Here is a 21009-nt window from a genome sequence, read left to right on the forward strand (position 1 = left end):
TGTTTGTGTGTGTCTGACCTGGCACGCGTCCACTTTGCCCTCTGTATAGCCAGCACAGAGCATCCTGGGAGTGATCTCTCCGTTATACATGCAGGAGCTGTTGCACTTCTTGGTGCTGATGAGCGGCACTGGGGCCTCCTTCAGAGTATCTGGGATATGAACTAAAGCAAAGCAAAGCGTTAGAGGCCAGAGACACTGCAGAGCATTATAGGCCTATTTATAGTTCAGACGATAGCTGACGCAGAGCTGTAGGCTTTCATAGTCCAGCCGCAGCACAAATTGTCGAAATAGAACGTCAACTACTTTCTAAAACAACTTGGACACACCGTGACCCACGGCAACAACACAGTAGAACTCAAACTCCAGTAGAACTTTGAGTTGATAACCAATTACAGTACACGACAACGTCTGCGGCATTTAAACATTTTTGATGTACGCAACAAGGTGCGCAACACCGCAGCAAACTGAAATTTTCAGATTTATGTCATATTTTGTCTAGCAACACTTGTCACCTGGACTTTAAATTGGTAGAGCCAGAAACACTGGGGCCTCCTTCAGAGTCATTAAAGGGACTTTTTTTTTTATTGTTGTTATGTGGTCTTGTATTTTATATAAATGTGGTCTTATGTGTTGATAATTGATTGATTGATTGATTAAATCTGGAATATGAACTGGAGCAAAGCAGAGCATTGGGGGGGAGCAGAGGCACCAGAGCTCCATGTGGACTTTAGCCTCCACACAGCCTTTACAGAGTACCAGTGCAGGGGGACAAAATTGTGGCCTGACCCAAGATGACTGCTCTCTTATCAGAGGTCATTACTTAGATTTCCACTGAGATTAACCCCAGGGAAACCTTACTGATAGGACCCTTAAAAATGTTAAATCAAAGGAGATAACATGAATTAATGATTGATGTTGAGAAAGAAAGATATAGCTGAGTGATTTGTTTAACCTTCTAACCTTCTAACACTGTTCATGCCAAACAAATCAATCTTGTGTAAATTATAGGAACCCATATCAATGTTCGCACACACATGCATGCATGCACATATACACACACATGTACACACACACAAACACACACACACACGGTTCATGTTGTCAGTTCATGTCATGTTGCCACTTGTGCATGTGAACCACCAGTGTTCGCACACACATACATGCACAGTGCACACACACACAAAAATACACACACCCACACACAAACAGACACACCAGACACACACACACACACACACACACACACACACACACACACACACACACACACACACACACACACACACACACACACACACACACACTAATTTGACTCATTTTGCTTCCTCATTCAGGGACTGTGCAGGACAGGTGTCTTGCGACGCCACATTTTCCCTAGGCGTCATAGGAAATTAAAGCAAGTGCATTATATTTGTAATTAAATTAACAAGGCAAAAGCAATATATTGCATATGCCTGTAAGTAAACTGGCAAATGTATTGCCTGCATTTGTTAGAAACAGAGTTATAGATATGTAATACTTTACTTTTTAATTGTACTATATCTGTTTCTTTCCACACTTGCGACTGGGTACACTTTATGTGTGCCTCCTAATTTGTATTTCATTCTACTTTCTTACCTTTTCCTTTTATTCCTGCCTGCCTCCCTTTTTACCCTACAATGTTCAGTGCTTTGAGTACATGATAAAGTGCTCTACAAATAAAATGTATTATTATTATTATACAAAAGAGCCGGTTTTTCATGTTGCGATCCGATTGCAGGTTTTGTATTGGGGTTTGAGGCCAGGTGGGGTGACTGCTTTCTCTTTTTACTACATAATGCCAGAAGTGAAAGGGCTTGCTGTGATGCTTAATGAAATGTGCTCAAAGTAAGAGCTGTATGAGGGACTCTTAGGCAGGTTGACCCCTGTATGAGGGCCCCCATGGAAAAGTGATGCATTAGTGAGGCACCCTGTGATGAACAGTGGATGGAAGGATGTATGAGGAGCACCTGTCTGTGTGAAGTGCATGAGTGTGCTTCATGAAGTGTCACAGAATGCCAGCATATGGTTGAGTATGTGCCCTGACTACCATACCAACATCCATGGCTTTTTGGTGTTGTGGTCAAGCTACACACTTGCTACCCCATAGCCCAAGTTTGAGGCCTGACTGATCCTTCTATTTGCTACAGTGTAGGCCTATCCCCTGCTTTTCTCTTTTGAGACAAATTACTTACTAAACTTTCATAAAGTCAGGTGCAGGTCTCAAGAGGGAAAGTGGATGTTGTTATGTGTGTGTGCATGGGTATACATGGGTGTACAGTACGTGCACAAACTCATGGATGTGTGTGTATGTGTATATCTGAGAATGTTTTGGGAGATGTATGGAGCTTTTAACCAGTAAATAACAGTGATTTTGATTATTTTATATGATAATTTGTATGTTTTAATCATTATAACTTCATATCTGTAAAATATTGATTTTCATTCCACAATGGTACAATGTTGCCTGGGAGCAATATTTTTGTTAAGTATGAGACTTGTAATACATACATATTTTTGTTCTAGTGTTAAGTTATACAGATACTGTAGGTGTTTTAAATGAATAAGTTAGCTTTAATTCATAAAAATAGGAATTATTTTACTTTTTATTGTTATGGTACAATGTTGTCTTGAGGCAACATATCTTAAAAAAATATATATAAAAAATATTATTATTATTGTTAAAGTGTACTTTTTTTTTTAACTTTTTTTTTTCACAAGTTTTCTGAACAATTGTACATAGCGCCACAGTACAGCCATGTACATAAATATACAAATATACAGTACAATATACATACACAAATATCCTCTACCCACCCCCCACCCTCCCCAGTCCCCATGCATCCTCATAACCTATCCATACAAGTTTATATTTGAAGTGAACCTACATCTTGCCGCCCTCAATCAAAAAGAAAAAAATAGAGTATACCCCACATACATACAAAAAAAAGAAGAATGTACATAAAAAGAGGCATAAATAAAACTAAAGAAATAAAAAGTAACACAAATGATAATAATTAAACACAGGTAAGTAATTTAGTTGTACTCAAGGTAGCCCTACTCCTCTTCCCAGTCTACTGCAAAAACCTTATCAAAATAATCCATGAAAGCCCCCCAGGTGGAATAGAATTCTCCCACGTTTCCTCTGAGAGAGTATTTTATCTTTTCTAACTTTAAATGATACATGATGTCTTTAAGCCATCTGGTGTGGGATGGAGATTTTGGGCCTTTCCAGTTCAACAGGATAAGGCGTCGGGCTAATAAGGTTGCAAATCTCACCACTGTTTGGGATCTTCCTGACCACAGGAAGTGGAAGTCATCAGGTTCGGTCCCAAATATGGCCGTGACTGGATGTATTTCAATAGCAATGCCTAAAGCGTCCCTGAGTGATGTAAATACCACCTCCCAGAATGTTTGCAAGCAAGGGCAGGCCCAGTACATGTGTATCAAGCTAGCTGGAGCACTTTGACACTTTTCGCATAAAGGGTCTATAGAGGGGAAGAGTCTTGCCAGTTTCACCTTGGAGTAATGCAATCTGTGAACAATTTTAAATTGTAGCAAGCTGTGTCTGGAGCATGATGAAGATACATGCACCAGTCTCAAAATTTTGCTCCATTCATCCTCTGAAAAGCTGAAACCCAGGTCTTCTTCCCAAGATGTTCTTAAGTTAGCTACTGTCTGTGGGTTTATGTTGCTTATGAAGGTGTAAATGAGGGAGATGGCGCCTCTATGCGGTATTGTTATGGCTAGTAGTTCATCCAGCGGTGTTGGGGGGGCCAAATGGGGAAAAGCTTGATAATTATGTTGAACAAAATGTCTTATCTGAAGATAACGGAAATAATCAGAGTTAAATCAGAGTTAATCAGGTTACATTTTTTTGAGAGCTCACTAAAAGAGGCAAATACCCCATCTACGTAAAGGTCTTGTATGTAGTGTATGCCATTTGAATGCCAGGCTCTGAAAGCTAAGTCAAGCTTTGAGGGTGTAAACAAATGATTATGCAGTAGTGGTGCCCTGAATGAGATGCCATGTAAATTAAAATGTTTTCTAAACTGTCCCCAAATCCTGAGAGTGTGAGTGACAACTGGATTGTTCATCTTAATCTTTGTAGACTTCAATTGAGCGGAGGCAAGGGAGAAGGCTGAAGGGAAATTGGTTTCCATCCTAACCCAACTTGAAGCCCCATCTCCCTGACTGGATGCCCTCCATCCTAGGACTTTCTGTATATTGCATGCCCAATAGTAATGTAGAAGGTTTGGCAAGGCCACCCCCCCCTCCCTTTTTGGTCTTTGCAGATAAGGCTTCTTGATCCTGGGATGTTTACCAGCCCAAATAAATTTTGACATGGCCTTGTCCAGGTCTTTGAATTTGTTCAAGGGGATAAAAATTGGAATATTTTGAAAAAGATAAAGAAAGCGGGGGACAATGTTCATTTTGATTAGGTTAATACGCCCCACCATAAACATAGGTATAGTCCTCCACCTCTCCATGTCCTGTTTACATTTCTCAATCAGGGGGGAGAAATTGCTTTTAAATAAGTGGTTATATGAGCGAGTGACTGTGATACCCAGATATTTAAATTTTGAGGGCACCGTCTTGAAGGGTAAATTCGGTGTTGGCCGTTTAAGAGCTACATTGTTAACAGGGAACAAATCACTCTTTTCCAGGTTAAGTTTATAGCCGGAGAGTTTTTCAAAATGTTCCAGAATGCTGAGAATGGCTGGTAAAGATATGTCTGGGTCTGTTATGAAAAGCAAAATATCATTAGCATAGGCTGAGATTTTGTGAGGAAGCCCCTCTCTAATAATACCTTTAAAAGCCGTACAGCTCCAGAATGCCATTGCCAAAGGTTCAAGGAAGATATCAAAAAGTAGGGGTGAAAGAGGACATCCTTGTCTGGTTCCTCTTTGAAGAGGAAAATATTCAGAGGATATATTGTTGGTGCGCACTGAAGCCAGAGGGTTAGAATATAATAATTTTACCCAGGATATAAAGTTTGGGCCAAATCCAAATTTTTTCAATGTTTCAAAAAGAAAAACCCACTCTACCCTATCAAATGCCTTCTCCGCGTCTAGCGACAAGACCAGTTCAGGTGCCTCCACAGTCTCTTTAGTAAAAATAATGTCAAAGAGCCTGCGAGTATGAGAGGAAGAATGTCTGCCCCGGATAAATCCAGTTTGATCAGGTGAGATGAGAGAGGGGAGGATTCTCTCAAGACGCCTAGCAAGGCCCTTGGCGATAATCTTGTAGTCTACATTAAGGAGGGAAATTGGTCGATACGATCCACATAGTGTGGGGTCCTTTTCTTTTTTGGGTATAAGGCAAATAGATGCTTGGCATAATGTATGTGGCAGATGGCCAATGTCTAGGGATTCTAAACACATGTTTTGCAGTAGAGGTGTGAGTTCCCGGGAAAACTTTTTGTAAAATTCTACAGGTATCCCATCAGGACCTGGGGATTTTCCTGATTGTAAGCTAGAGATAGATAGCGGCTTGGATTTCGTCTTGTACCAGAGGGCGTTCTAAATCTGCCCTATCATCCTCATTAAGTACTGGAAATTCTAGGTTTTGGAAAAATGCTGCTATACTCTCAATATTTGGGTTGCATTCAGAAGTGTACAAGTTGCTATAATAATGAGCAAATGTGGCATTAATCCTTTTTTGGTCAGTGATAAAGTTCCCAGACAGGTCTTTAATTTTTGATAGATATCGTGAAGCATATGACTGGCAAATCTGATGGGCCAATAACCTTCCAACCTTATCACCCTGTTCATAAACTAGATGGCGTGCTCTAAGCAGTTGTTGTTCTGCCTCTGCAGTAGATGCCAGGTCAAACATGCTTTGCAATTTTAGCCTTTTCTGATATAAATCCGGAGAGGGAGATATAGCATGTTGGATATCTAGATGTTTGATTTTGTCTGATTAGTCAGATAGCGTACTTGAGCGAAGTTTTTTATTGTAGGCAGCAATGCTGATAATATGGCCCCTCAGACACGCTTTGAGTGTTTCCCAGAGAGTACCAAATGTGGTCTCCTCTGAGGAGTTTGTGTCCAAAAATACCTGTATATGTACTTTAATTGCTTCTGTAAACTCTGGGTTGGAGTGGATTTAAATGCCAGATTCTGTGTGCTACAGGGCAGTCAGTGAAAGTTAAATGAAATGAAACAGGGGCATGGTCTGAGATAGTGATACTGTGATAGGTTGTCTGTCTAACCGAGGGGATTAGCTTAGTGTCAAGCAGAAAAAAGTCGATTCGGGAGTAAGTCTGGTGTACCGGCGAGAAGAAAGAAAAAACCTTGCTGTTTGGATTTGCAAATCTCCAGGGATCAAACAGACTGTATTCCTCCATTATATGTTTAATGGCTGTGGCTGTTTTAGACAGGGGAATAGCCCTTGGTGAGGATCGGTCCAAAGTAGGATCCACAGCACAATTAAAATCTCCCCTTATTATGAGGAGGTGGTTGTCAACATTTGGGAGGATGGAGAAAAGTTTGATTATAAAGTCACTGTCATCCCAATTGTGAACATCCACACAGGCCAAAACGACCTGCTTGTTACACAATTGTCCAGATGCAATAACAAACCTGCCATCTTTATCTGGTATGACAACTTCGCTAACCCAAGGTATACCGTTCCGTATGATAATGGCTGTCCCTCTAGCCCTTGCATTAAACCCAGAGTGGATGATGTCACCTATCCATTTCCTTTTCATTTCGAGGGCCTCAGTTGTGCGTAAGTGGGTTTCCTGAACAAAGACTATGTCAGCTTTGAGATCTGCAAGACGAGCTAACACCCTATTCCTTTTGACTGGGTTATTCAGGCCCTTCACATCTCATGTGATGAAGTGTATATCTCTAGTGTTACTCATCCTTAAGGTTAGTGTTACCAAATTCAGTGGGGATACCATAAAGAGAGAGAATTAAAAGCTAATAATATAAAAAAAGAAAAAAAACAAAGAAAAAAAAAAACATAAAAGGAAGCTTAATGATTTTAGGGTGCGGCAATTGCTGAGTATTGCTCAACATGTGCTAAATAAGAGACATAGACAGCTTATGTGAGTGATGCACTAAAGTGTACATTTTTAAACAGAAAAAACAATGGCAATATTGTTTTCCACAAGGATATCATGATGGGTACCATAGAGGGTTAAAAATACTCTTTGTCATTTTTATTGGTATTTAAAACCGTCTGGTCAAATTTGACCGTGAACAGTAAATTAAGGTGGGGTAGCAACGTTTAAAGGTTAACCCACACCAAATCCAAAAGTCAAGAAAAAGGCACTTATATCTGGAAGTTAAGGGGGTGTTAAATGCCATAAAAGGTTTCAAGGTCCAAATTTTTTGGAAAGATGACCTTAGCGGTGTGTGTGTGCATGCGTGTGTGCGTGTGTGTGTGTGTGTCTGTATATGTGTGTGTGCGTGTGTGTGTGTATGTGTCTGTTTGTTGTTGCGGGTGGTTGTTCTTACCATCATCAGGCTGTGTGTATCCCCAGCCAGAGATCCAGCACTGTGTTCCTCCCGACAGGTCGAAGTCGTACTTGGGCAGACACACTGGTCTGATGGTGTCTGCCACACAAACACAAACGTGGTTATTATGGCAGCACACCAGGCCAGTGAATCACTGTCCACTCTGCCATATTTAGAAGGTATCAGAAAAGTGATGCTGACATCCATAAAACCTAGAATATGTCCACCAAACCAAATTGTGCTCTACTAACTAGTCCCATAACTATGTACTAGTACAATGTACAGTATGTCAGTGAATGAATACATTCGGAAATTATGAATAACTGTAGTAGTTGTTTACAATTGTGCATATGGTAGAGTAACTAAGAACTGCAGCTAGAGCAATCTGCATATGAAAACAACAATCTTTAACTGAACATTTCATCCTCATCACCCAAACGGAATCTCACTAAAACACCTGCCGCACAGGTGTGAGACTCACCTGAGAAATTGAGAGGCGTCTTAAGTTTCATGAGCGCGATGTCATTGTCGTGCGTTCTGTGGTTGTAGTTCTTGTTGTAGATGATCTTCTCTACGGCGTGGCCAATGTACTCCCCCATCTTGGCTGAGTTTCGGGTCACAATCCCAGCATAGACCACCCAGCTGGACACCTGAGGTAGTCTGTAGCTGCCATGGGGAAAAAACATGTTTATTTACTATATGCTGACAATTATGTCTTAAAAGAGAAGTAGTCTTTGATTATAGTATTGAATTTACAGATATTCTCCAGTAAAACACAGCCTCGGGAGCATGGGAGTGGTGTTTGTGTGTGTGTGTGTGTGTGTGTGTGTGGATGTGTGGGTGGGGATGGGGGCGTTTAATTGGCTGTGATCTCAAATATCAACACCCTTGTGCCAGAATCAAAGGGTCACCTTTAAACTACTTGCTAGGTAACATTAGTGTTTCTCAAATTAGGCAACATCATGGGTTCAATTCCGAGTAGCCAAATGAAATAACATGGTAAAAGAATAAAAGTGATGAATTGATCCACCGACATCTTGGCTGTGAATGCTGTTTCTATACTCATGCCTAGTAATAGCCTAACATGGCAGACCTCAATGTGTCACTCTCACCCCTCTACACAGAGTAACACACACACACACACACACACACACACACACACGTACAGGTGCACACCTGACGTCAGAACTCAGCTACAGGGCCTCAGTGTGGAGACAGCATAACTGACAGGCAGTGGAGCAGGTGTGTGTGTGTAGACATGATCGTTCTTACTTGTGCACGCAGTGTGCAGCGGTGACGATCCACTGGCTGGTGATGATGGATCCTCCACAGGTGTGTCGATTGCTGTAATAGAGGCTCACCTGCCACGGCCACCTGCCCAGCGTCGCCTCCACGCCCCCGATGATGCGAGGCAGCTTCGCTCTCATGCCACACTCTGGCACAACACATTCACATTCATGCATATACACACACACACACACACACACACACACACACGCACGCAGACATATACACACACACACATTAAATGGTACTGCATGTATGACCTTTTCTACTCTATTAAGCACTCAAAGCTCTTTGCAAATTATGCCTTACATTCACCCATGGAGGCTGACATGCAAGACTTGACTTTGCTGTGTAGAGGAACTGTTATTGACTTACCAAAACACTTCAAAGCAATAACCTTCCCAGTACTGCAGCTTCCCCTTAGTGAGAAAATATAAAAAGACAAAACAGAAAGAAGATAAATATATATATATGATTTTTTACTCATATTATATGAGTTTGTGTCACACATAGCCTTAGTGCTGAATGAAAATGATATTCAGGAAACAGTGGGCTACCTAAACTGCCATAAGCTCTCCAGACTGGTCTGTTGTTCTGAGGCAATCTGAACAAACCCATCTGTGTAGTTTGGTCCAATGTCAGTTAAATTGACTCCTTTATGTTTGGTTAACCTGGAAAAGGGGAGTTCTAAGGTAAGAAACATGGGTGGATAAAAATAATCACCATGGATGGAATGTAAATAAGACAACCTTACAGGTTAACTTAAAATGAAATAGGAAACGTGTTATTGACATTATTGCACTTGATATTGGACATGCTAAATATGTCAACCAAAAAGCTATATAAAAAGAGATGTGGTGACAGTTGACATGAGAAACTCCTCTCTGATAGTATGGTGATGCAAATGACAACTTGACAGATGCTAACCCTGAGACATGCTAACCTGAAAGAGGCCTGTTTTTTGACACCTGTCGATCTCTGAGTGAGTAGGATTTATTGAAATGCCTAGGCTATTATACAAACTCCAAGAAACCATTTCACCTTAGATTTAACCTGGCAGTATATCTTATCTGAAATGTACAAAGCCTAGCCTAGCTTAGCTGACCTTCTAACCTAACCTGAATGCTAACCTGAGGTAGTCTAGCCTAGCTGACTTAGCTATCCTAACCTGAATGCTAACCTGAAGTAGCCCAGCTGTCGGCACACGAGCGTGCCCAGTGAGGAGTTCCAGCGCTCGTAGCAGACGGGCAGCCATGTGGGCAGCCTCTCCAGTTGGATCTCCAGCAGCGAATTCTCTGGACTGATCCTGTAAAAAACTGAACCTGATTCATTGAAAATCCCCTCAGACTAAACACGTCCAAAGACAAAGACAAAAAACACACACTACATAAGAGTACAAGGAGCAGTCTCTAAATGGTATAGATATCTGGGAAAAGGGGGGTCGATATAGTGATTGATTTTTACTTAGATTTTCTCTAACCTAGGTGGCAGAGTAGCTTAAATCAAAAGCAGCAGAGACATGAAGCTCATGCAACATGCTCCAATGTTCTGTGTTTGTAAGAGACACTAGCTGCTTTTTAACAATGTCTTATGAACCTTTTTCAGTTTGTTGTAGGCTACTTGAGCAGTGTCTTTCTATGAGCTTTCTATTGATGAACTGCTGAGTTATATCTCTCAGCTCTCTTCTCCTAGATGTTCAGAACGGGGATGACTGGGAGCCAGTCAACAGCTGATCCCAGTAAACCTGCAGTCCGCTCACCTTTCCGCGGGTCTGTCACGGAAATGTCATCTGTCACATTACAGAAGGACGTCTCTTTGGTGTCCTCAAACCCAGCTGGGCTCTGGGAGGAGGTAGGCTTCAAAAGCAGCTTCACTGCAAGTACACACATACCGCCATATTTACGCGCGCACACACACACACACACACACACACACACACACACACACACACACACACACACAAATTTAGGTCTAAATCCTTGTCACTTTGTTCTCAGTAAATGAAGCCAAACAGCTACTTTTAAACTGAACTGATTCATCCAACACACACACACACACACACAAATTTAGGTCTAAATCCCTGTCACTTTGTTCTCAGTAAATGAAGCCACACCTACTTTTAAACTGAACTGATTCATCCAACACACACACACACACATACACACATACACACACAAACTTTCCCCCAAGCCCGAAACTTTTGCATAGTAGAATCCATGTAGTTTGTCTAAGCATGCTGCTTAGAAGCCTGCACCCAGATGCCTTACTCACAGATCACCCACTCATCTGCCATTACATGCCCAATCCTGTTCCAGGCCCATACACACACACACACACACACACACACTGGTTAGCATACTCATTAGTGGCCACTCCCAGATCACCCACACATGTGCCATTGCAAGTACAGTCCTGGGCACCAGGCACCACACGCACACACACACACCAGGGACCAGGCTAACTGTAAAAGGCCCTGCAGCATTGACAGGAGACTCTACGCTTGCACTACACCAAACCTAAACTCCAAATACCAATGACAACCTTTTCTCTGATACATGGATGATACATATTTGCTTGATTACGGCTAGACACAGTAAATCTGCATGGTCAGGCAGTATTTGGGGAAAGGTCACATTGACTTAGCTGAATGGTGTTAGATGAGGTGGCATCAGCAGTGATGGTGGCATAACTTACCAATGTGCCACACTCCCACGGCCACTCCCCCCAAAAGGCCGAGGACACACAGCGCCACCAGGAACCGGGCAAGCCTCTGAACCGCCACGCTCCCCGATGGCGGCCTGAACACTGGGGTAGAGGAGCGAATGCTAGTTAGCGGCCGAGTCGACTGACCACAGCATGCTGATGCTGATGATGCTTATCTCATGACTTTCCCTGGAGCGAACTGAGCCTGCTGTGCTGATCTATTTCTGAATGGTGCAACACTACTGTAATCACCATACGTAAATGCACCCTGACTCAGGCACAGGTCTGGGTCTGACTCGGCCCAGATCAGTGTCTGCATCAGAGCCAGGCCTGCTCCGCTCCACGGTCACCTGCTGTCAGGAGCTGACAGGTACACAGGTGTGATAAGTGTGCAGCACCCAGGTGTAGCTCAAGTGTTTCTGCAGCTCGCTTTGTGTAGCAAGGCACTATATCAGCGAGATAACGTAGAAATGCAGAGAGCACACGTTGATGAGAATACACACATACAGTTGCTAAATAAGTGAATGTGAATGCATGGTGCGGGTGCAGTGTGGTCTTGCCTTGGTGTGGCGTGGTGTGTGTGTGGTGCTGAGTGTGTGTGTGCTGCAGAGTGTGTGTAATGTGGCCTTCCTTTGGTGTAGCATGGTGTGTGTGACGTCCATGTGTGTGGTGCAGTGTGTGTGTGTGTGTGTTTTTTTTACCCCCCCCCCCCCCCCACAAATGCACAAATAGGCTGACACCAGACATAATTTCACTGCATTTCTTACTTCCAGTAACTATATGCATGTGACAATAAACTTCCTTGTATTCTTGTATCCTTGTGTGTAAGGTGGTCTTGCCTTGGTGTGGCGTCCCGGTTCCTCTGACCCAGGCAGGGGGGCCCTCGGTTGCCCCCTCCCCTGCTGGCCCCTCTTGCTTCCCCGGGTACACCGTGGGCCCAACGGCCCCCGGGTTCTCAATGACAGACAGTGAATCAGCACCCAGACTCTGTAATACACACACAGGACAACAGCCACTCCTAATCCCGTCTGTCCAACACACACACACAAACACACACACACACACTCACACACGGACGGGTCATTTCAGGAGTCATAATCTCAAACAAATCCTCTTTCTGTCTGTCTGCGCGAAAAAAAAAGAGAATGAATTCAGGATTGTGAGAGAATTATATAAACGGATAGGCTTCCCATCCCAAAGCTGCACTAACTGTACGCTCTCCACTGTAAACAGCCGTCCCAATACCCATGACCTGTTTACCTGACACCGCACACCTCAGTGCACTCTACCTCCCGATGACCTTCATCTGACTTCGTCTCTCGGCCGCTGTCCGGTTGATGGAATGCGAGAAGAGAAGAGAAGAGAAGAAAAGAGGCTCTCACCATGTTTTTGCCGTGGGTGCTGGGGAGGAAGTCGTGGCTGTGGTGGACGCTGCCGCCCTTGTTCAGCCGCGAGACTCCATCCACTCTGCCTAGGTGTTCAGCTGCGCTCGGCTCGTCGTTGTGCTCCTCTCCTCTCCCCAGCTGTCCTGTCCAGCGTGCTCGCTGCCATTTGGTCAGAATGCAACTCGGGATTTTCGCTTCACAAAGAGACAAAGAGGTCAGCAGAGGCCTGAAAGAATGAAGCCGTTGTTTGCGCAGGAGGGGGAGTACGGATCGGGGGGGGGGCTGAGCTCAGTGGGCTGAACCAGTTCTTTGTGGGGGCTGACCATCTCCAGAGATATCCCCCACCTAGCCACTGATAGTGTGCAGGTTGCTTAGGAACACCTTTACCTGTGCCAACGCGGTGTGTGTCCACTCTGTGGGGGCAGGTAGGGGCGGCCCGGCAGGCAAAGGTCATAATTAGGGATTGTTGAAAAGCCCTGTGTCATGTCAAGCAAGGTCAGCCCGAATGAAAAGGTGGGACTTACTCCGAGGCTTGGGGAACAGCATGGGCTTTGTCCCAGCCAGGTGTCGTGAGGCCCCGAGCTTCCCCGCGTGTCAAAGGGAAACATGTGGTTTTCATTCACTTCGGATTCGTCTGACGTAGGGAACTGTGTAGGGGAAATTAAAACTCTGCTGCGTTCTTGTTTTTTTTGCATGGTTGTTTCTTTGATGCTGTTTGGTTAATTAAGACATTTTCATTCCACCTTATGTAGAAGTAACTATGGAGAAAAGCATCTCCCAGATGAATTGGCAGGAATGTGTGTATGTTTTCTTTGTGTGTGTGTGTGTGTGTGTGTGTGTAGTGTTCTAGCCTGCAATGTGCAATTCTATTGCTCTCTCAGGCACATCATTGAATACAAAATGCTACAGACTTTGATGGAGCTTATTTTACGAGTAAAATATTTATTGAGTTGGGGCCTATTGCTTACATTTGGAATTAAGTTATTGGATCACATGCATGATAATGCACAGTGTGCAATGATCAAGTAATGTCCCCCTAGTGTCATGTTTCACTTATCCCAAATTGGTAGTTAACAATTTAATTGTTGGCATTTTTTATGTGAGTGAGTTTAGAGGGCTGTCTTGTCTCTAAGCACATAGGTCTGGATTCATGTATTGGAGTTGTAGTAAGACAGTGAGTGTGCAGGTCTGGAAAAAGCACCTGAGGGGTATTTTGCAAAACCTAGATAAGGGATTAAGCTGGAATATTTTGGTTATCCTGGATGAATTTAGCCTTGACTTGGTTTCACAAAAGAGATGGCACATAAGTTGCCATAGGGATTTATTCTCTGCACCTAGCCTGGTCCCAACCAGGCTAACAGCCAAGCTAAGTTCATTCTAATGGTAAATGTTGTCTTATTGGTTCAGCTAGTTGTCACAACAGATTGTCTGCCTAATACCATATGGTTATCATTTTAATTATGGTAGCCTTATAATTATTAACATACTACATTGTTTGCTTTTGTTGATAGACGTTTGATAAATAGCCTACTGTAGTAGTTGATTGGAAGTTTTTCGAAGGTGTTTTCAACTAATTCGGTGATAAAGACAATATAAAGGTATATATAGTCATACTATGTGCATATTTGCAGTGGCAAGCGCTTTCTTAATGATGTTGCGTGCCGAGACAAGGATGCACTCACATGGGTGTATACTGTACATAAATTTGCATTCAGTTGGTCTGCCACATCTGCTGTTTTGCAGAAATCGCCATGATTCCCCATTCCAAAAAGGAAAACTTTACTTCATTGTTGGTCTATATCAAAAGCGATTGTTCACTGTGTGAATGACGCTATTTTCTGCATCTTTTTTTATTCCAACCGTGAGTTCTTTGGGGGAGAAATGAGAACACGCACCTATCCTGAATTACTTACACCTGGCTTGTCCTAGTCGCTCCTACTCATCCTGGATTGGCGTTAGTGAAACAAGTTGAGCTAGGATGACCAGACAACGCTATGTCAAACCTTGCTTTATCTTTTATCTTGGATGTCTTAATTCTGCGTGATTGGCTGGGCCACTTCAGAGAGACTAAACCCAGGGATGACCGGAGCACTCAGAGAACTTTTAAACTTTTTTATTATGGTGCACAAACGACTGACATTTCGATGCACTGCGTCTTCCTCAGAGTCTTAATTCTGCCTTTGTGAAATACCCCTCTGGTATGTTGTTTTATGTGTAAGTGTGGAAGGCTGTTGTGTGTGAGAGCACACAGACCTGGTTTCATTTTACCTTCTTTTCTTACTCTTTTTTATTTTTATTTGGCTTTTGGGTCATATGCTCTTTTACTTTTATTGTTTGTTATTAGATTGTTATTGTTATGTGATTGTTAAACTCCAGGCATTGCTGTAAAAAAGCTTAATGCTCGGTCAATCTTCCCTGAATAAACAATGGTTGTTGATGATGTGTGTGAGTTTGGGAGGACTTCTTGTTTGTGTGAGCACACAGGCCAGGCGAAGGCACCTGATAGGGGATTAGTAAACTAGAGGAACAGGTGAGAGCACAGGATGGTCTGCTCTGCTCACATTCCTGCAGTCTGAGACAGACCTTAATCCTTGGCCCCTATGCACCCCCCCCCCCCCCCCCCCATCACCCAGCTCAGACAGGCAGGGACGCTTCTCATGTGAGGCCTTGTGAAGGAGATTGCGATGGCGACATTTCCCTGACCTCAAATTTAGAAGGTCTTGAACGTGCGTGTTTCAGTAGTCATGTGTGTCTTGCACTACCCATACTTGCCTCTAGGGGGAGCATGAGAGCCAGAGATCATTGTGCCAGAGCACGTTCCTTTTGAGTGCATGGAACTCCGCATGCATGCAGAATAGAAGAAAACAGTTGATGAAAGACTACAATGAAAGCAACTCAGGGAGGAGAAAAATCCATTCAAAACCACTTAGACATAAAGTGTACAGATTTATTTATTTTATTTCTAACTGCAGGCTTGACATGGACAACAGAACATCGTCATCTTCTAAAGGACTCGTGAACCAAAATACAAAAAAAAAAAAAAAAAAAAAAAAAAAAAAATTCATCACTACAAAACAATCTACCGTTAGTAGGGTGTAAAAATACTCTTTTCAACATTAAAGGCACAAACTTCACTTACAGACAAAACCATGGCAAAGGAAACCTGCAGCATCAAGTTGCTTTTATACCTTTTATTTTTTTCCACATTCCAGAGAACACTGAAGGTCACACCGATGTGTCTGAGCCCACGAAAAAGAGAACGGAAACGGATGGTGGATATAAACAGGTCCGTCAGCAGCAGCACAGGTATCACTGCACACACACACACACACACGCACACACACACACACACACACACATACATACACACACAATTGAGCCAGCCAGCGAGCGAGTACTACTCAGTGAGCACAGTCTCTGGCCAACAGGAAGCTACAGAGTGGAAAAGCCGCTATGATATGTGCACAAGAGAAAGTAAAGAACAGGACAAAAGAAACTATATATCTTTAAATGGGCACCTTAACGTTTATACTAATGACAGGTGCTGAGGTAGACATCTTCATAAAATCAATCATAAAAAAGGAAAACAAAAACAAACAAAAAACAAAACAAAACAAAAGTTAATTCAGTTTAAACAAAGGGCAAAGACTAAATACAGAAGTAAAAAGTTTTAGGAGAACGCATCGTTTCTCTTGGTCCAATGGAGTTCCTCAGTCTGCTGAGTCTCTTAAGGGCTAAGACACGTGTACAAATGGCACCTACAGCTCAGCGCGAGGAACAAAGGCTTCGGATGCTACTCCAGCCCAAATCCCAAACCAGGGAAGCCAGGACTTTTTTCACCCTCTCCCAAAACCTATAGAATTATTGCTGATGACACCCACTGTGTTATTGTAAGTGAAAAAGGATGCACACGACTGTGGTTCTAAAGGCAGTGGTTGCTCTGTACTCCATGACACACAAAGACACACACACACACACCACCAGCCTGGTTTTATAGGGCCCTTACACAAATGGTTTTTTAAAGAAAATTAACTCACACCCATTAGCTCTGATTTTATAAGGACAAATAAAAAATCAGTTCATGAAAAAAATCTTGACTTCCCCAGCAAGAAGAAAAAAAAACGTTGTCATTACTACATGACAAGCGAGACAAGGCAGAGAGACTTTAATGTTTCTACTTATTTTTTACTTTTTTTTTTTCTCAGTGTAGACCCGAGGATGGCAAAAAAAAAAGTTGCCATATGCTGACTAAAGGTAATGTGGCCATTTAGTCGATTCTGAGGCCAAAATATAATTTGCCAATTCTGTTAATAATGTCAAAGTAATAAATGTTTCCACAATGGGAACATGAGGGTGGGATGAAGGGGCTTTCTTACTTTATACAATGCCTTCAAAGACTATGCTCTTCTGATCAGTATAGTGCATTTTCCACAATTAAGAAGGGCCACACACCGAAGAGCCAAGTTCACATTACACACACACACACACACACAAATGTATAAAACATTGCATCAGCTACTGACGCTCGAATTACTGTGAAAAAAATATCTGTGCATGTAATCATCAAAGTCACAGTGTTAACAAAAATAGACAAAGATGCCAGTCGCTCTCTCCGACCCCTCCGACCCCAAAGGTTCTCACAGATACAGTAAGCATTAGAAGGGTTTACAGAACAGCAAAGAGTTATTGGCGCGAGTGCAGTCGGATTTCCTTGTCTTGCTATGCATTTTTGGATCAACAACAATAATCTAGTACCTTCACCAACAAAGAAACAACACCCAGGAGATTTTCACATCACAAACATCTGCAAAAGAGGCACAGAAAATACAGTTTTACTCAACAAGCACAATGGAGAGAATTCTGTAAAACATCTCTTCAAATCTCGAAAGACTACAAGGTATCACACCTTAATGTAATACAAAAATACTTTTTTTTAAATGTCAAAGTGCCTCTTTTGGCTCTTAAGAGGACTGGAGAATGTTGATGCTGCGCGTTCCCCATAGGAGGGCAGCTTCTCCTGTACTCGTTTTTTTTCTCTTTTCTCACAAAAAAAAAAGACTTTCAGCACACGACAACCGTATGATACACTCCCTATCACCGCATCAGTCCTGCGTGATTCAACTTTACAAAAACCATTTTTCACATAAAAAACAGCAAATCATTTGAACATGATCTTCAAGTGTATCCCTTTCAATCTCTTTTACGCCACTATCCCACGCCTCGGACACCGGTCAGCGAGAACAACAACACAAAACAAAACACGACACATCATCTCATTCTGAAGGCTAACGTGTTCTCTGCAACTCCAGACCGGAGTGTATGCTGTTTGGGGTGGGGGGGTGGGGGGGGGGGGGGGGGGGGTTAAATGATTCTGTCTGTGACTTGCACTAATCATTTTTGCAAAATAACACTCGCAAAAACGGAGACGTCTTAGACCAAGCATGAGATGGAGTTCGATTAAAATGCAAATCAAAGATACAACAAATGTTTGTGCAAACAGGAAAGAATGAGGAGGTAGCGTAATAGGATGACTGGAAAGACAAATAAAACAACAGCTTTTACAGATGTACAGTAGGATTAAAAAAACAAAAGACCTATTTTGGTAAGAAATGCACAACAAATATAAAAACAAAAAAAGAAAAAGAAAAAACAAAACAAACAGAACAACCTGCCATCTTCACGACTGCAGATGCGTAAGTCTAGCAGCCGGTAACGTAATCCCCGAGTCTCTCTTCTCACTTCCTGCTCCAAACTCAGTAGAACATCATCAACAAATACAAAAAAATCACATCAAGCACATGAGGTCACAGAAATGAGGTATTTCAAGTAAAAATGTGATTAAAAAACAAAGACCAAAAAAAAAAAAAAAAACAACAACAAAAATAAAAACAAACACAAAAGCAAAGTGATCACGATGCCAAAGCGCAGGAGGCAGGGCGCCAGACAGACTCTAACACGCCCACTTTGTTCCCTGTTCGGACGCACAGTGAAATGACACATCGTCACTCTCTTCACAATCACATTTGATTCTTTTTTTATATATATATATATATATATATCACACGTGGACACACATGATGTTAACATGATCACCAAAACTCTATTAACATCCGAGAAACCACTGTTCAAGCATCTTCACGCATCACCTACTGATGCACACAAAGGAAACACACATATACGTGCGTATACACACACACACACTCACACACACACACTCACACAAGGGTAAAGTTTTAACTGATTTGATGAAGACCACTGAGAAAAGTGGCAGCACTAAACAAGCAGCTGCAGATTAATATGTAGGAGCGGAGAAAACACTGGAACCAAAAGCAGAGTATGTGGAGCATGATATGCACTGGATAGATGAGCAGCTGAAGCTTATAGCAGACCGATAGTGAGAGCGTTGTCGTTGTCCTTGTGATTACAATATACTGAACATCTGTGTGTGTGTATGTGTGTGTCTGTGTGTGTGTGTGTGTGTGTGTCTGTGTGTGTCTTTGTGTGTGAGATGTGTGAACCATCCATATATAGAGATATATAAGTCAACACAAAGTGCTGCTACGGTGTGAAGTATGTCCATTTCCGTTATGATTCGTATCCCTGAACAATCTTTACCATTTAATCTTCTTCGCAACGTAATTTGGTGATACTGGTGAACCGAGTTCCATCTACCAGTAAGTGCCCAAGCTGAAGACCACACGCTGGTAGAACCGTGCACAAGCCATGCCAGGTGACCAGATAGGAACGGCCACTGACTAACCTGCTTGGCTTTTTTTTTTCTTCCAATTTCACAGGAAATACATAACCGATCCTGTCCCCACCCCAACCCAACTCCAGCCCAACCCAAAGCCGCTGTGCGAAGCTATCTCCAGCCTACCGTGACTTGTCAACCTTATGAGAACATCCACAGACACCAGACAGTGAACATGAGTGGAAGAACTAGAGAAGTACTGTACACATACACATACACGCACACAAATACACACACACACACACACACACAAAACCACTTCAGTAACTAGTAACTCCCGCTTGTCACTGCTCCTCTTCGCCAGCCCTTAAACCCTGTAGCTGGATTGAATTAACTTTGAGTTACAGACAGTCACACACACACACACACACACACACACACACACACGCGCGCTCTTCGCCCCCCTCCATCTCCGTGTGGGGGTGAGTGTTGGGCCATCCGGCTCACACGTAGCACAGGTACAGGTAGGTCTTCTCGATGCGCCAGTCGGCGGGCACGTCCTCGGGCTTGTGGTTCTTCATGTGCTTCTGCATGGAGGACAGGCTGGGGCAGTACTCCTGGCAGATGGTGCACTGGTAGGGCGAGGCGCCGTTGTGGGTGCGCAGGTGCTTGATCATGGCTGAGTAGTCGCGTGAGCGCTGGTGGCATAGCTTGCACTCAAACGGCTTCTCTCCTGGAGGGGGGGTGGGGGTTGGGGGGGGGGGGGTACACAGAGACAGCGTTTCACACACAGCCCACGACGTGTCAGGTTAAATACAGATATTACATACACGCAATGTTTATGGGTATCATGATATCACCACACTCAAGATTCAGATACGCTACACTACAGCTACCATTCCAAATGTGTGTGAGTGTGACTATGAGTGAGTGTGTGTGTGTGTGTGTGTGTGTGTGTGTCTGAGTGTGTGTGTGTGTGTGTGTGTGTGTGGCAGTTAAGCAGAGGACAAGCACAGTGTTTAACACTCAGCACACCTGTCATGTTTAATGCTAATTACTGTCTGCTCTGCCCACGCCTCAACACTGTGATGGACACTCTCTCTCTCACTCACACACACACACACACACACACTCACACACACTCAATGTGATGCACGTAGATCAATGGCGCGGCGGGCCGGGATCGTATCCTTTCAGATATTTACGGCTGTCACACGAGAGGCGTGCACGGTGCGGTGCCGGGGCGATGGGGCGCAGGGCTGGGCGTGTGAGCGAGCGCGGGGGCCTCGTGTGTGTGTGTGCACGACGGAGTCTCCGAGAGGGGGGGGAAAAAAGGGCAGTGGGGAGAGAGAGAGAGAGAGAGAGAGAGCGAAAACAAAGGGACCCCACACTGAGACACAGATTAGCTCTGTCGAAGGCGGCCGCCGCAGCGGTAAAGCAGGGGCGCTGAGCTGTGAAT

At 43.3% G+C, this 21009-nt stretch overlaps 2 protein-coding genes across 2 annotated transcripts in view; both read right to left on the minus strand.

The window, feature by feature from the left end:
- tmprss5 (transmembrane serine protease 5) overlaps positions 1-13135 on the minus strand; it is a 15874-nt gene extending 2739 nt beyond the window's left edge. The window contains exons 1-11 of the mRNA XM_042068964.1: positions 12857-13135; positions 12314-12461; positions 11466-11576; positions 10531-10644; positions 9952-10093; positions 9329-9442; positions 9147-9190; positions 8757-8919; positions 7966-8150; positions 7485-7583; positions 19-161 (exon numbers count right to left, since the gene is read on the minus strand). Of these exons, the coding sequence (XP_041924898.1) occupies positions 19-161; positions 7485-7583; positions 7966-8150; positions 8757-8919; positions 9147-9190; positions 9329-9442; positions 9952-10093; positions 10531-10644; positions 11466-11576; positions 12314-12461; positions 12857-12859 (1266 nt within the window). The 5' untranslated portion in view covers positions 12860-13135. The remainder of the gene's footprint in view (positions 1-18; positions 162-7484; positions 7584-7965; positions 8151-8756; positions 8920-9146; positions 9191-9328; positions 9443-9951; positions 10094-10530; positions 10645-11465; positions 11577-12313; positions 12462-12856) is intronic.
- Positions 13136-15792: 2657 nt separating this feature from the next.
- zbtb16b (zinc finger and BTB domain containing 16b) overlaps positions 15793-21009 on the minus strand; it is a 55194-nt gene continuing 49977 nt past the window's right edge. The window contains exon 7 of the mRNA XM_042068962.1: positions 15793-20283. Within this exon, the coding sequence (XP_041924896.1) occupies positions 20054-20283 (230 nt within the window). The 3' untranslated portion in view covers positions 15793-20053. The remainder of the gene's footprint in view (positions 20284-21009) is intronic.

The sequence above is a fragment of the Alosa sapidissima genome, chromosome 17 (assembly GCF_018492685.1).
Source record: "Alosa sapidissima isolate fAloSap1 chromosome 17, fAloSap1.pri, whole genome shotgun sequence".
Classification (NCBI taxonomy): Eukaryota; Metazoa; Chordata; class Actinopteri; order Clupeiformes; family Clupeidae; genus Alosa; species Alosa sapidissima.